The sequence below is a fragment of the Astatotilapia calliptera genome, chromosome 22 (genome assembly GCF_964374335.1).
Source record: "Astatotilapia calliptera chromosome 22, fAstCal68.1, whole genome shotgun sequence".
Taxonomy (NCBI): domain Eukaryota; kingdom Metazoa; phylum Chordata; class Actinopteri; order Cichliformes; family Cichlidae; genus Astatotilapia; species Astatotilapia calliptera.
This window is the reverse complement of record NC_137442.1, coordinates 7,600,570-7,613,078: the sequence shown is the minus strand read 5'-3', so window position 1 is coordinate 7,613,078 and position 12,509 is coordinate 7,600,570. Positions and strand designations below refer to the sequence as shown.

At 37.8% G+C, this 12,509-nt stretch overlaps 2 protein-coding genes across 3 annotated transcripts; both read right to left on the bottom strand.

Annotated features, from left to right (window-relative positions):
* Nucleotides 1-3,568: 3,568 nt before the first annotated feature.
* On the bottom strand, nt 3,569-7,635 carry LOC113014649 (hepatic lectin-like). The gene is made up of 7 exons (XM_080296160.1): nt 7,555-7,635; nt 7,320-7,385; nt 6,721-6,834; nt 6,464-6,532; nt 4,154-4,305; nt 3,919-4,043; nt 3,569-3,827 (listed from the first exon to the last, which is right to left on the bottom strand). The coding sequence occupies exons 1-7, from the start codon at nt 7,613-7,615 to the stop codon at nt 3,641-3,643; spliced, it is 774 nt and encodes a 257-aa protein (XP_080152286.1). The 5' UTR covers nt 7,616-7,635; the 3' UTR covers nt 3,569-3,640.
* Nucleotides 7,636-9,389: 1,754 nt separating this feature from the next.
* On the bottom strand, nt 9,390-12,254 carry LOC113015234 (hepatic lectin-like). 2 transcript variants are annotated; one of them, XM_026157184.2, is made up of 7 exons: nt 11,989-12,254; nt 10,901-10,981; nt 10,566-10,679; nt 10,326-10,394; nt 9,979-10,130; nt 9,744-9,868; nt 9,390-9,648 (listed from the first exon to the last, which is right to left on the bottom strand). In XM_026157184.2, the coding sequence occupies exons 1-7, from the start codon at nt 12,050-12,052 to the stop codon at nt 9,495-9,497; spliced, it is 759 nt and encodes a 252-aa protein (XP_026012969.2). In that variant the 5' UTR covers nt 12,053-12,254; the 3' UTR covers nt 9,390-9,494. The 2 variants fall into 2 exon arrangements, with proteins under 2 accessions (XP_026012969.2, XP_080152287.1); XM_080296161.1 differs by having other exon boundaries at nt 10,897-10,981; nt 11,989-12,252.
* Nucleotides 12,255-12,509: the final 255 nt, after the last annotated feature.

Genomic DNA, 12,509 nt, shown 5'->3' with positions numbered 1-12,509 from the left:
CAGACAACACACACCAGTTACTTAAAATGAAGGAATGTCTTAAAGGTATAAAGACCTGGATGACCTTTAATTTTCTGCTTCTAAATTCAGATAAAACTCATGTCACCGTATTCAGCCCTGAAAATCTTATAAACATGGTGTCTCACCAGATACTCACTATGGATGGCATTACCCTCTAATAACACTGTGAGGAATATTTGAGTTATTTCCTTTAAGGCGCATATTAAACAAATATGTAGGACTGCTTTCTTCCATTTGCACAATATCTCTTGTGTATGTCTCATTATCCTGTCTCAAAGCGATGCTGAAAAACTAGTTCATGCATTTTTTTTACTTGCAGGCTGGACTACTGTAATTCATTATTATCAGGATGTCCTAAAAGTGTCATGAACCGTAGTTCTAGCACACAAGCTGGACCCAAAAGCAAACACAATGCGCAGAAATGCACACAAAACAAACTTTAGTTTTCAACCAAAGGTGACCCGGAATAACCAAAGACAACACGCTCCTTTGGCACTAAATAGAAGAGACCGGGAAATAAACGACACGGGGACGCCGTGATCCGGACCGTTTAAACCTGGAGGAATGAGTGCCCGCAGGAGAGGATTTCAGGGAGACGAAGAGGATGATAGGCGGTTTCTCTGAAATCTAGGCGGTCAGGAGGACAGGCAGGTGAAGGTACGAACATGCCGGACAATAACCACTGAGTGGCGACTGACGGACTGCATCCCATGATGCTTTAAGTATTTCTTCTTCAGTCTCAGTTCTCAGTTCTTATCTTCAAATAGCCTTGGTACCCATGAGAGGAGCCAACAAACAAAAGAAAATAATCATGCACTGAAAAAAGAACAAACAACAAACAGCATGCAGACACATGACCACAAAGGAAGTGTTTGAAGCTTGTGCAATGTCTAGTTGCTGCTGGTTACTTCGAAATATGTCTGTTAGGAAATTTGCACGACAAAACTGAACATAACACACATGAGACAAGGTAGCTTCAAAATAAAACACTTTGAGCTTAACAATAGGAGAGGGAATAAGAAACAAGACATGAAATACACGACAGACTGTGGAGATGAGATGAAACACAAGGAGAGCAACACCGGAAAAGGCAAGGGAGATGAAATACAGAGACACCACCAAGAGGGCGAGGGAGACTATAGAGTGTGCTAAATGCAGAGAAGAAGACTATAACAGATGGGACATGACAACAAGACTGATAAACACAGGAAACACTGCAAACAACACACAGGGAAGGAAAACACTAAGGGAACTAAACCAGAACTACAGGTAGAAGGAAAAACTAATAAATATAAGCAAAACTAAACTAGGAAATATGAGTTGCTCCAGAAACACCATAATAATTAATCACGAAGTTCATAAATTTAAAGCATTAAATCAATGACCTAGGACCATGACATATATGAAACGAGCATTTGAGGCCTTGATCTCCCTCTTTGATCGAGGTACTTTCACAGTCCCAACCATCATGATTAATCCCATCTCAACTGTCCATGTAGCTACCGCTCCACAAAATAAAACTATGAACTAATGCTGACACAGCTATTGAGGAAAAATGTGTTTCAGAATTCAAATTGGACAATCATCTGCCCTCTTACGATGAGTCTGAGAATACAATCCAGAAATTGTCCCCACCATCCTTATCGTGTCTCTAAACACTGGGAATATCATATTCTGATTGCTTAAGAGCCAATGCTTTAAATGAATGTTTATAAAATACATGTTTCTAACACACTGTAGTGTATTTATATCAGATAGAAAAGGATAGAAGTTTCTCACGCTGCCATATGTGACAGGCACAAACACTTTAAATCAACAGGAAACATCAGACATTTGGTATCAGCTAACCACATGTTAAAATTTCACACATGGTCATGGTCACTTCCTCATTTAGTTCTGGCTTGATACCTCAGTCATCTGTTTAAATGGTTGTCTTTCTTTCTTTTGTTCAAACTGATGCTTGTCCGATCACACAGAACTTTTTCTACTTCCTCATGATTTACATTTAAGTTATTTTCTTGTTTCTTTATATATTTACATGCATGTACTTACCTTTTATGTTCCTCTGTGGATAGTTGCTCATGCATGCTCAACTATAGGATTGGGTGGATTTATCCGTGCTTGAACAAATAAAACTAATCATAGATTTATTTATATTACAGCAGTGTGTGTGTGTGTGTGTGTGTGTGTGTGTGTGTGTGTGTGTGTGTGTGTGTGTGTGTGTGTGTGTGTGTGTGTGTGTGTGTGTGTGCGTGCGTCAGTCACTCTCTGTCTCTCTCTCTCTCCTCCCCTGCAGGATTACAGGTGCACCTTTTAGAGAGGAAGGGGAGATGGGCAAAGGCGGCAGTTACACCATTCAAGGGTGTCTGTGGATCCAGGAGGAGGACCGCTAGTCGTCATGATGCTCCTGCTTGGGAGGGAATCCAGAAAGTGTGTTTTTGCAGCAGATGTGCACCGGACTTGTTGTTAGACTCTTACTTTTTAAATTTCCTTTCAGAGATAACCTGTTAACCTCGGCCTCCAACTCATTCTTTTACCCCGATGGTTTTCTACATTGTTTTCATTAAATCTTACCCCTTCACCCCAAGACCGTCTGGATCATAACATATACATTTTGTCATTTTGTGGTGAATAAATGGACTAACTGTCACGGTTCTGGGTCAGTTTCTACCCAGTATTTTGAGTTTATTATGTTTTGGTTTAAGTTTGCATCAGGGATTGTTTTCTTGTTCTCTTGTTGTGTTAATGATGATGATTATGATGTTTATTATTAGAGTTTCATGTTTCTGTTTGTTTAGGATTTGTTCTTCGGTTGTGTCTGCTTAGTATTTGTCTAGTTCCATGTGTCATTTTCTGTCTGAATCAGAATCAGAATCAGAAACTTTATTGTCATTGTCACGAGAACAACGAAATGAAGAATGGTCCCCGATCATTGCATCATCCCTAGCAATATCAAAATATAAATAAAACAATAAAATTCAATAAATAAAATTGAATTTTATTGTCTCTCTATGTCGAGTCTGCGTCTTAGTGTGATGGTTTCTTGTTCCTGTTTTATTGTGAAGGTCTGCGTCTCATGTGAGTGTGTTCAGTTTTACCTCTGTCTCGTCTTGTTGATTATTCCCAGCTGTGTCCACCACCTGTGTGTAATTCCCCTGTGTTTCTCTGTGTGTATTTAAGTCGTGTCCTCCGTCATTGTAGTTGCTGGTCTGTCTGTCCACCATGTCTCACCCGTGTGTTCTCCCTGCTGTCCATCGTCAGTCTCCTCTGCTCGTTCTCATTCTTGTCCAGGTTTGTGCTCTGTAGTTTAGTTGTTTCCAGTCTAGTTTAGTTCGTGCTCCATTTGCTGCTTGTCTATATTTATTTTGTGTTTAATAAACCACCCTCACACCTGTACAAGTGCCTGCGTTTGGATCCTCCTTTACTTTCCACACGGCTCATCTCACTCGCCGTGACACTAACACATTCTCTGATTCTCTGCACCACACACATTGGTGTGAGCTGGGTTTTTTTTTTTATTATTCTTAAAAGAAAAAACAAGGAAAAATAAGGAACAATCTTTTATTATTTCACAGATGTAAACACTGCTGCAGCAAAACATTACCTCAATAAACACATCTCATAAAAATATAACACATACAGTTTTATTCTGTCCTTTCGCTGCTGCTTTCTCACAAATACTTCTGCGAGACACTTTGCAGGATGTATCAGACCAACTCTTCTGGTAACCATGACTTTTTTCACCCATCATTACACAGTCGTCCTCTCCCCAGTTTTCCGGCTCCTTGTAGTTCCAATAAGATAAACTAGGAGATGAAGATCAAAAAGAATTGTCTCAGTAAACGCTGCTAACTTTAATTTTGAAAATGGGATTTTTTTCCCCCACATCAATCAAACCTTTCGTTCAGTGGTGATCCGTCCACCCACAACCATCTGCCCTGCTCTGCTGAGTCTGTCAGTCCGATCCAGAACTTGTCTTCATGATCCGTCATTATGCGTCTCACTTTTTTCCACAGGAATTCCTAAACAGGAAAAGTTGATCAAAAATATTTTGTGACACTTCTCTTTGCTTAAGTAATGTAAAGATGTGGTTAAATATGTGAGAACCAAAACTTGCAGCAGTTTTTTATACCTGCTCCTCTCTGCTGTCTATCTTAACCAGGTCTCCTCCTTTAGCTCTACATTCATCTCTGCTCTTCGTCCAGGATGATTTATTGGTAGAAAAGTAATAACACTTTCCTCCATGATGCTCCCAGCCTTCTTCACATTTAGAACATGGATCACCTTTGAAGATATTAAAGCAAAGATTTCAGTCAGGTGGAAGAAACTGTTCATATTTGTGTGATTTGAAGGCAGCAGGAAGCTCCTTCTGTCCTGCAGGTACAAACTAAGTTACTGTTTCTGTGAGTCCATCAGTGTTTCTTTAATCATCATTGTTAGATATTTTAGTATTATGGGAGCATGTACTGGGTACTTCTTTTATGATGATATTAGACTGAAGATTCTGTGACTTAACAAGGCTCTTTATGTTAACCCTCATTTTCTCTTTCCTTGTCAACTCGAGATTTATGGTGTGAAAGTAGATGCTAAGGTTGGAAGGACAACACCAACAAAGCACTCTTTTTACTTATCACTCCCTTGCAGAAGATGTTTATGTGAAGACCATCTGGTTGTGTCAGAACTCAGGATGTAGGAGACCTCTGTATAAGATTTATAGGCCTTGAGAGTGCATCTGTAGAACAAAGGATTCCAACTGTCGAAGGACACCACCCCACCCAGTGGGCAGGGTCTGAAACTGAAACTTGTCTGCCTATAAAAACTGCTGCACAAAAGAATAAACTTTGAGTTAGTTTGGGATGACAATTTAGAACAGTCTCCGCGTCTTTTTGTTCTTCCAAACTGCTCCCGGTACTCCGGCCGGTACCGTAATTAACCGTTGATCATACTTGAGAATATTCTTATTGTTATAGGTTAAAGGATGAACTCTGATGATGAAAGCCCACGCCTCAGAGAAACCCGGAATGGAGTTTCTTACAATTTGGTGTCAGAAGTGGGATCCGCTGACGAAGGTAAATACGTGTCTTTTTTATTCATAAGACTGTGTTATACCTTCCTCAGTGATCCACTTACTAAGTAAATTAAAATAGAAAGTGACACAGGAAGTTGCCTGTTGTTTTGAAACGTACGTTAAAAAGTGAGAAGTTGCTCGTTAAGTGAGAAGTTACTCACCAAAAAGACACAGGAAGTTACCTGTTGTCTTGAAACGTACGTTAAAAAGTGAGAAGTTGCTCACTCAGAGAGCTAGCAAATAATTAAATTAACCTCAGATGTGCCATCCTTCAAGTGTGTAAACTCTACGTAGATGAAAAAGTGAGTGTGAATGTGTCTGACGTCACAGTGTTTTTGTGCGCTGTGTAAAAATAATTGTTTTTGATTGTGAGAGCGGTGATTCTGCAGATCACCAGCTATTTAAAAAAAAAAATACAAACAAAAAAAGAGTGAAAAAGAGACAGAATTTATATTGTAAAAAAAAAAAAAGTCATATGAAAAAGGTTTTGTGTTGATCAGCCAAAAAACAACTATAATCTCATTTTATGCTTTTAAGAAAGGATTGTTCACAAAAACTCAGTAAAGAGAGAGAGAGAGAGATGTGTGTTGATTAGTATGATGATAATAATGAACATGTCTTAGTTTGTCACTTTCAGGTAAAAAGCAGACCCGAATCAATTTTCCACATGCAGCGGTCGGACGAAAAGTTATAGTTTAACAATTGGAAACGTTCAAGCCAAGTTTCTGGCTGACTTATTTACAGCACGATCTGTCTCAAAACTCTCACTCTTCCCTAAAAAAACCTGATCAGCAGCGGCAGTATCGGAGCAGAGGCTGCAGAAGCAATCTAAAAAAAAAAAAAAAAACAGCAGAAGAAGAAAGCAAACCCATCTTCCTATCTGATTGGATGAATTCCACGGAGGGGCGAGCAAGATGGCGGCGTGAAGAGGAGTTTTTGTTCGAGCTCTTAGCACGAGACACTTATTTGACGTCTTTCTGGCTTTCGGGACTTTTTTGGAGATCAGCGCGCTAAGCTTGCTGGATCTGAGGCCAGGTTCTGCGGCGGCAGCATGTCAAAATGCTCAGAAAGGACTGAGTGACTCGGGCAAGCCACATGCGGCTAGCGACCACAGCTACATGAAAGAAATGGACCCTTCATGATGCGCTCAACGTGCCGGCGCTGTGGTGGGAAAGGCTCCATCATAAACACGCCCTGCGCAGAGGTTCAGGCCAAGAAGAAGAAGACGACGACGACTTCCAAGCCCAAGAAGGTCGGCCCCAGCGTGGGCGAGCTGATGATGAAAGCCCACGCCTCAGAGAAACCCGGAATGGAGTTTCTTACAATCATCAGAGGATACAAATGTTTAAAAGAATAAATCCACAACTTATGTACCTGTAACTTCAGGATGTTGTGGACATGTAGGCTGCACCGTGCTGCATGGTTTTGCTTCAGAGTCTCTTTCTTGTAGCATAAAGAAAATGTAGATTAGATTTTTATTAGTTATTTAGTCTTTATGGCTTTTTTGCAGAACATGACAAAACTCTAACTGAAGTCAAATCATCAATGAATTGTTCTTAAATTAGTTTTAGTTATGCTGCAAACATTACTGGGAAAAATCTTTTTTTAATCAGAAAATTGTGCACACTCACTGGTAACACAGAGGGCAACAACAGCAGCAGCCAGAAGAGCGCTGAGAACCAGCAGGGCCAGTCTCTCTGGGGTGACCTTTGACCTTGTGCTCTTCACAGTTTGTTGAGAGGCCTCTAAACATTCAAATGTAACACATATATCACCAAGATGTGACATATGAGCATAAATATGTACAGGTTTTTGATACAACAATATGAACGCATGATTGAATTCTTTGTTACTTTGTGCAGATAATAATATGATAACTTATTTTTGTTTTTGGCGTTTGTATTCTGTGGTGATATTTCTATCACATCTTCACCAAACATCATGCAAACTAATTACTTAACAGGGCAGTGAAAGTCCTGATATTATGAATCTCCTTTGTTATTTTGTCTTTTAATATTGTACGATTGAACAGAATAAATACTGAAATGTTATAAAGTGGTTTGAGGTAACAGTTCTTGTCTTTTGTGACTATGTAAATAAACATAAATAGAATTGAATTCAACTAAATTAAAGCTTTTGAAATAACTTCTTTGGCTGAGATAGGTAAATGAAACCAAGCACAGAAAAAGTAAACAGAGACAATAATTGCTCATTACTGCTCTTTACCTACCAGGCAGCTCCTTTGTGGGCGGCTGAGACTTTGAGATCCTTAAGTCTGCATGAGTGGTGTAACCCTCTGCAGCAAAAACATGAAGCCAGAAATGACTGCTTACTTTGAAGTGAGTTACTGTTTGCTGCTAATAACGCCTTCAATTCACAAGCAGACTAGCTTCAACAAAAAGAAGTGTAGAAGGAGAATTTTCTTATATATCTCATATGTATCACAGTAAGTAGACAAGACTCACCGTTGGCCTCCCTCTTCCATCTAAAGGTTACGATAGAGTTCAGTACTTCATCTTCAGACATTTTACTGCTTTGTGACCTTCAGTTAGTCAAAGAGAGTTCAACGAGATGTAGACATAAACAAACTTCCTGTTAAACAGACGAATGGGGAGGGTTTCATAAACCACTGCTCCACAAATAACAAGTGTTACTGGTTATATGCACTGTGGCTGATAAGAACAAAAGGCTTGTGATTTGAATTCTTTTGATCTCTTCTGAATTTATTGTAACTAATTGTTTAATCTCCTCCTATTTCAATACCCTGTCTTATAGAATAAACCTGCAAAGTGTTTCTTAATGATATGTAATTCATAATGATGGATAGACTCACCATTAGTTTCCCTCACTTGTCTTTTTAAATCTTTTCAGTTTCATTGTACAGGAGTACAAGACTTCATTTTCAGATATTTTACTTCTGTGTGACTATCAGCGAATCACAAAGTAAAGTGTAAAGCAATATAAAAATGCCTTCCTGTCAAACAGAAGAATGTATGATTTCACACATTTCACACACTTTACATATGTGAACATTTAAAAAATACTAGAATTTTGTCCTGTTGTACCTACGGGCAGCTATCGTCACCATGATGAGCTTAGTCTTTGTTAGAGTTTATGGTTCGTCTGTTTCCTGTATCTCATTTTTATATCCATCTGAACTAAGAATACCACAAAGAACAAACATGAGAAGGATGAACAGGCAAGGTGAAAAATGAAATACTGAGTATTCACAGAAAACTCAAAACACTCCAAAACGTAAAATACTTACAACAGAAAACCTAACTATGAACTCAAACTAGGAACTTTGCACAGCAAACAGGTCAAACTCAAGGACTATGAAGATCCCAGGTTATAAATAAGTGTTAGCTTTCTAATGACTACAACTGGCTCGTGTTTTCTTTTTCTTACCTTACAACTAAGTCAGTGTTGGGTTACATTAGGATAATTCTGAACATCTGATTTGAATCAGATACTCAACTTTTTGACTTTTCTAACACACTGTAGTGTATTTAGATCAGATAGAAGAGGATAAAAGTTTCTCATGCTGCCATATGTAAGAGGCACAAACACTTTAAACCAACAGGAAACATCCGACATTTTGGTATCAGTGGTAACATTTCACACATGGTCATGGTTACTTCCTCATTTATTTCTGGCTTGATACCTCAGTCATCTGTTTAAATGGTTGTCTTTCTTTCTTTTGTTCAAACTGATGGTTGTCTGATCACACAGATCTTTTTGAATCTTGAACTTTTTCTACTTCCTTTTAATTCTACATTTAAGTTATTTTCTTGTTTCTTTGTACATTTACATGCATGTACTTACCTTTTATGTTCCTCTGTGGATAGTTTGCCATGCTGAGGCTTCAACATGACCAGAGTTAGTCCAGTTGTTTCTGAATAAACAAATAAATAAACTATAAATGATGTATTTTACTCTTTAGATAAACACGAGGACTTTATGATTGGGTGGATTTATCCGTGCTTGAAGAAGTAAAACTAATCATACATTTATTTTTGTTACAGCTGTGTGTGTGTGTCTCTCTCTCTGTCTCTCTCTGTCTCTCCCTCCTCCTCTGCAGGACTTTTTAAATTTCCTTTCAGAGATAACCTGTTAACCTCGGCCTCCAACTCATTCTTTTACGCCGATGGTTTTCTACATTGTTTTCATTAAATCTTACCCCTTAAACCCCAAGACCGTCTGGATCATAACATATACATTTTGTCATTTTGCGGTGAATAAATTCAAAAATTTAAATTTTACATTTTTTTTAATTCTTAAAAGAAATAACAAGGAAAAATAAGGAACAATCTTTTATTATTTCACAGATGTAAACACTGCTGCAGTAAAACATTACCTCAATAAACACATCTCATAAAAATATAACACATACAGTTTTATTCTGTCATTTCGCTGCTGGTTTCTCACAAATACTTCTGCGAGACACTTTGCAGGATGTATCAGACCAACTCTTCTGGTAACCATGACTTTTTTCACCCATCATTACACAGTCGTCCTCTCCCCAGTTGTCCGGCTCAGTGTCTTTCCAATAAGATAAACTAGGAGATGAAGATCAAAAAGAATTGTCTCAGTAAACGCTGCTAACTTTAATTTTGAAATTGGGATATTTTTTTTTTTTCCACATCAATCAAACCTTTCGTTCAGTGGTGATCCGTCCACCCACAACCATCTGCCCTGCTCTGCTGAGTCTGTCAGTCCGATCCAGAACTTGTCTTTATAATCCTTCATTATGCGTCTCACTTTTTTCCTCAGGAATTCCTAAACAGGAAAAGTTGATCAAAAATATTTTGTGACACTTCTCTTTGCTAAAGAAATGTAAAGATGTGGTTAAATATGTGAGAACCAAAACTTGCAGCAGTTTTTTATACCTGCTCCTCTCTGCTGTCTATCTTAACCAGGTCTCCTCCTTTAGCTCTACAGTCATCTCTGCTCTTCGTCCAGGATGATTTATTGGTAGAGAAGTAATAACACTTTCCTCCATGATGCTCCCAGCCTTCTTCACATTTAGAACATGGATCACCTTTGAAGATATTAAAGCAAAGATTTCAGTCAGGTGGAAGAAACTGTTCATATTTGTGTGATTTGAAGGCAGCAGGAAGTTCCTTCTGTCCTGCAGGTACAAACTAAGTTACTGTTTCTGTGAGTCCATCAGTGTTTCTTTAATCATCATCAGAGGATACAAATGTTTAAAAGAATAAATCCACAACTTATGTACCTGTAACTTCAGGAGGTTGTGGACATACAGGCTGCACCGTGCTGCATGGTTTTGCTTCAGAGTCTCTTTCTTGTACCATAAAGGAAACGTAGATTAAAGTCTTTATGGCTTTTTTGCTGAAGATAACAAAACTCTAACTGAAGTCAAATCATCAATGAATTGTTCTTAAATTAGTTTTAGTTATGCTGCAAACATTACTGGGAAAAATCTTTTTTTAATCAGAAAATTGTGCACACTCACTGGTAACACAGAGGGCAACAACAGCAGCAGCCAGAAGAGCGCTGAGAACCAGCAGGGCCAGTCTCTCTGGGGTGACCTTTGACCTTGTGCTCTTCACATTTTGTTGAGAGCCGTCTAAACATTCAAATGGAACACATATATCACAAAGATGTGAGATCGACATCCCTTCCTTATAGATTAACGTTCCTTGAGGCTACTGTTTTGGTGCTATGTAAATAAACCCGAATTAAACTGAAGCTTGTAAATAAAATCCTGGGCTGACTTAGGCAGAAAAAATTGAGCACAGGGAGAAAAATGTAACCAGGAGAGAAAAACTGTTCATGCTCTTTACCTACCAGGCAGCTCTTCTGAAGTTGTCTGTGAGATCCTGACATCTGAGTAAGTCAAATCAGCCAAAGAGGAAACAGGCTCTGGGCCTACAACGTAAAATGTGATTGCTACTCAGTATCACGTGAATTTCTGTTAACTTGTGATAACATATAAGTTTAAAAAGAATGATATTGACACTAAATTCAAAGGTCCACTATAATTAGATCCTAAGGACATAATTCCCCAAAAATGAAAAAACAAAGAAATAAATTTTCTGTAAAAAAATAAATAAATTAAGTATTGGGTTAGTGCATTTACAATACAGTGTAACAATTTTTGCAGACAAAATAACATTTCCACATACATCATGTATACAGTGCTCATTTGAGGACATGTCCTTTTATACTCGAGCTGATGTGCATGTTCTTTTCATTTTAGCCCACTTTATAGTACAGGCAGGCATACAACAGTGATTTAAAACATTTTATTGTTAATGTTATCTTTGAACAGTGAATGTGAAAGGAAAAAAGTTAGACTTGGCTCCATCATTAAAAGACCACATAGGCCTACACATTTTGATGGCATTTATTTTTTTCTTGTACGTTACAAAGAACAGTCGTTCTCACATTTATATTGATATAATAAAAGCACAGCTAAATAACTGAGAATCCATCATCCACATCGACATAATGAACATTAAATAAAGATACAAAAATATAAAGATATAAAAAGGCAGGAGCAATGTGGGCTCCACCCCCGTACAGTACAACGTATTTTTCAACAAAAACATACCATGGGTACCAATTATACACTACTTAAGTTACTTACTTTGTACTTAGGATTACACTGTAAGTAATCCTTTCTTTGTTTCCTGTAATAACCTAACTTGTTACCCCCTTGTTCTAGTGTACCTACATTTAAGTATTTGGACATAAATATGATATATATATAAAATTGTAATTTAAAAAATACATTGAAATTGCATTGATGTACATTGTGATTAAGCCACATTATAAAGTGTAACCCATTAATATTCCAACTAACAAAAAGCCAATAATATTAAGCTGTATGCATATTAAATATAACTCATAAGTACACAAATAAATCAACTCACCTTTGGTTTCCATCGTCCCTCTTTTAAATTTGACATCAGAATAAACTATTTCAGCTTCAGGCATTTTACTGCTGTGTGACCATCAGTGAGTCTGAAAGAGACGTTTCACAGGCACAGACAAAATGGAAAACTAAAAAAAAAACCTTCCTGTCAAATCGACAAATGGGGAGGGCTTTACGAAGAACTGTTCCACAATATCAGACTGTTTTTTAAACTCGTGGTTATTTTAAAAAAAAAATGCTCTACTTCCTTTTTTATGTGAATAAAATAAATTACAAATTTTCCATAACAAAGATGACGTTGAAGAGATGATGTTTGTATTCTTTTTAATGTTTTCAGAGGAAGTTCTTGATTAGATGCACTGTGAGTTTTATTAAGGAGTCGTAACCTGATTTTTGATCAAACTGAGGAATGATAATAAGCTAAATAAAATACGAAGACTCACCCTTCTTTCTTTCTCTCTCTTCCTCCTTTTGCTGTCGCTTTCTATCGTGTGTGTGTGTGTGTGTGTGTGTGTGTGT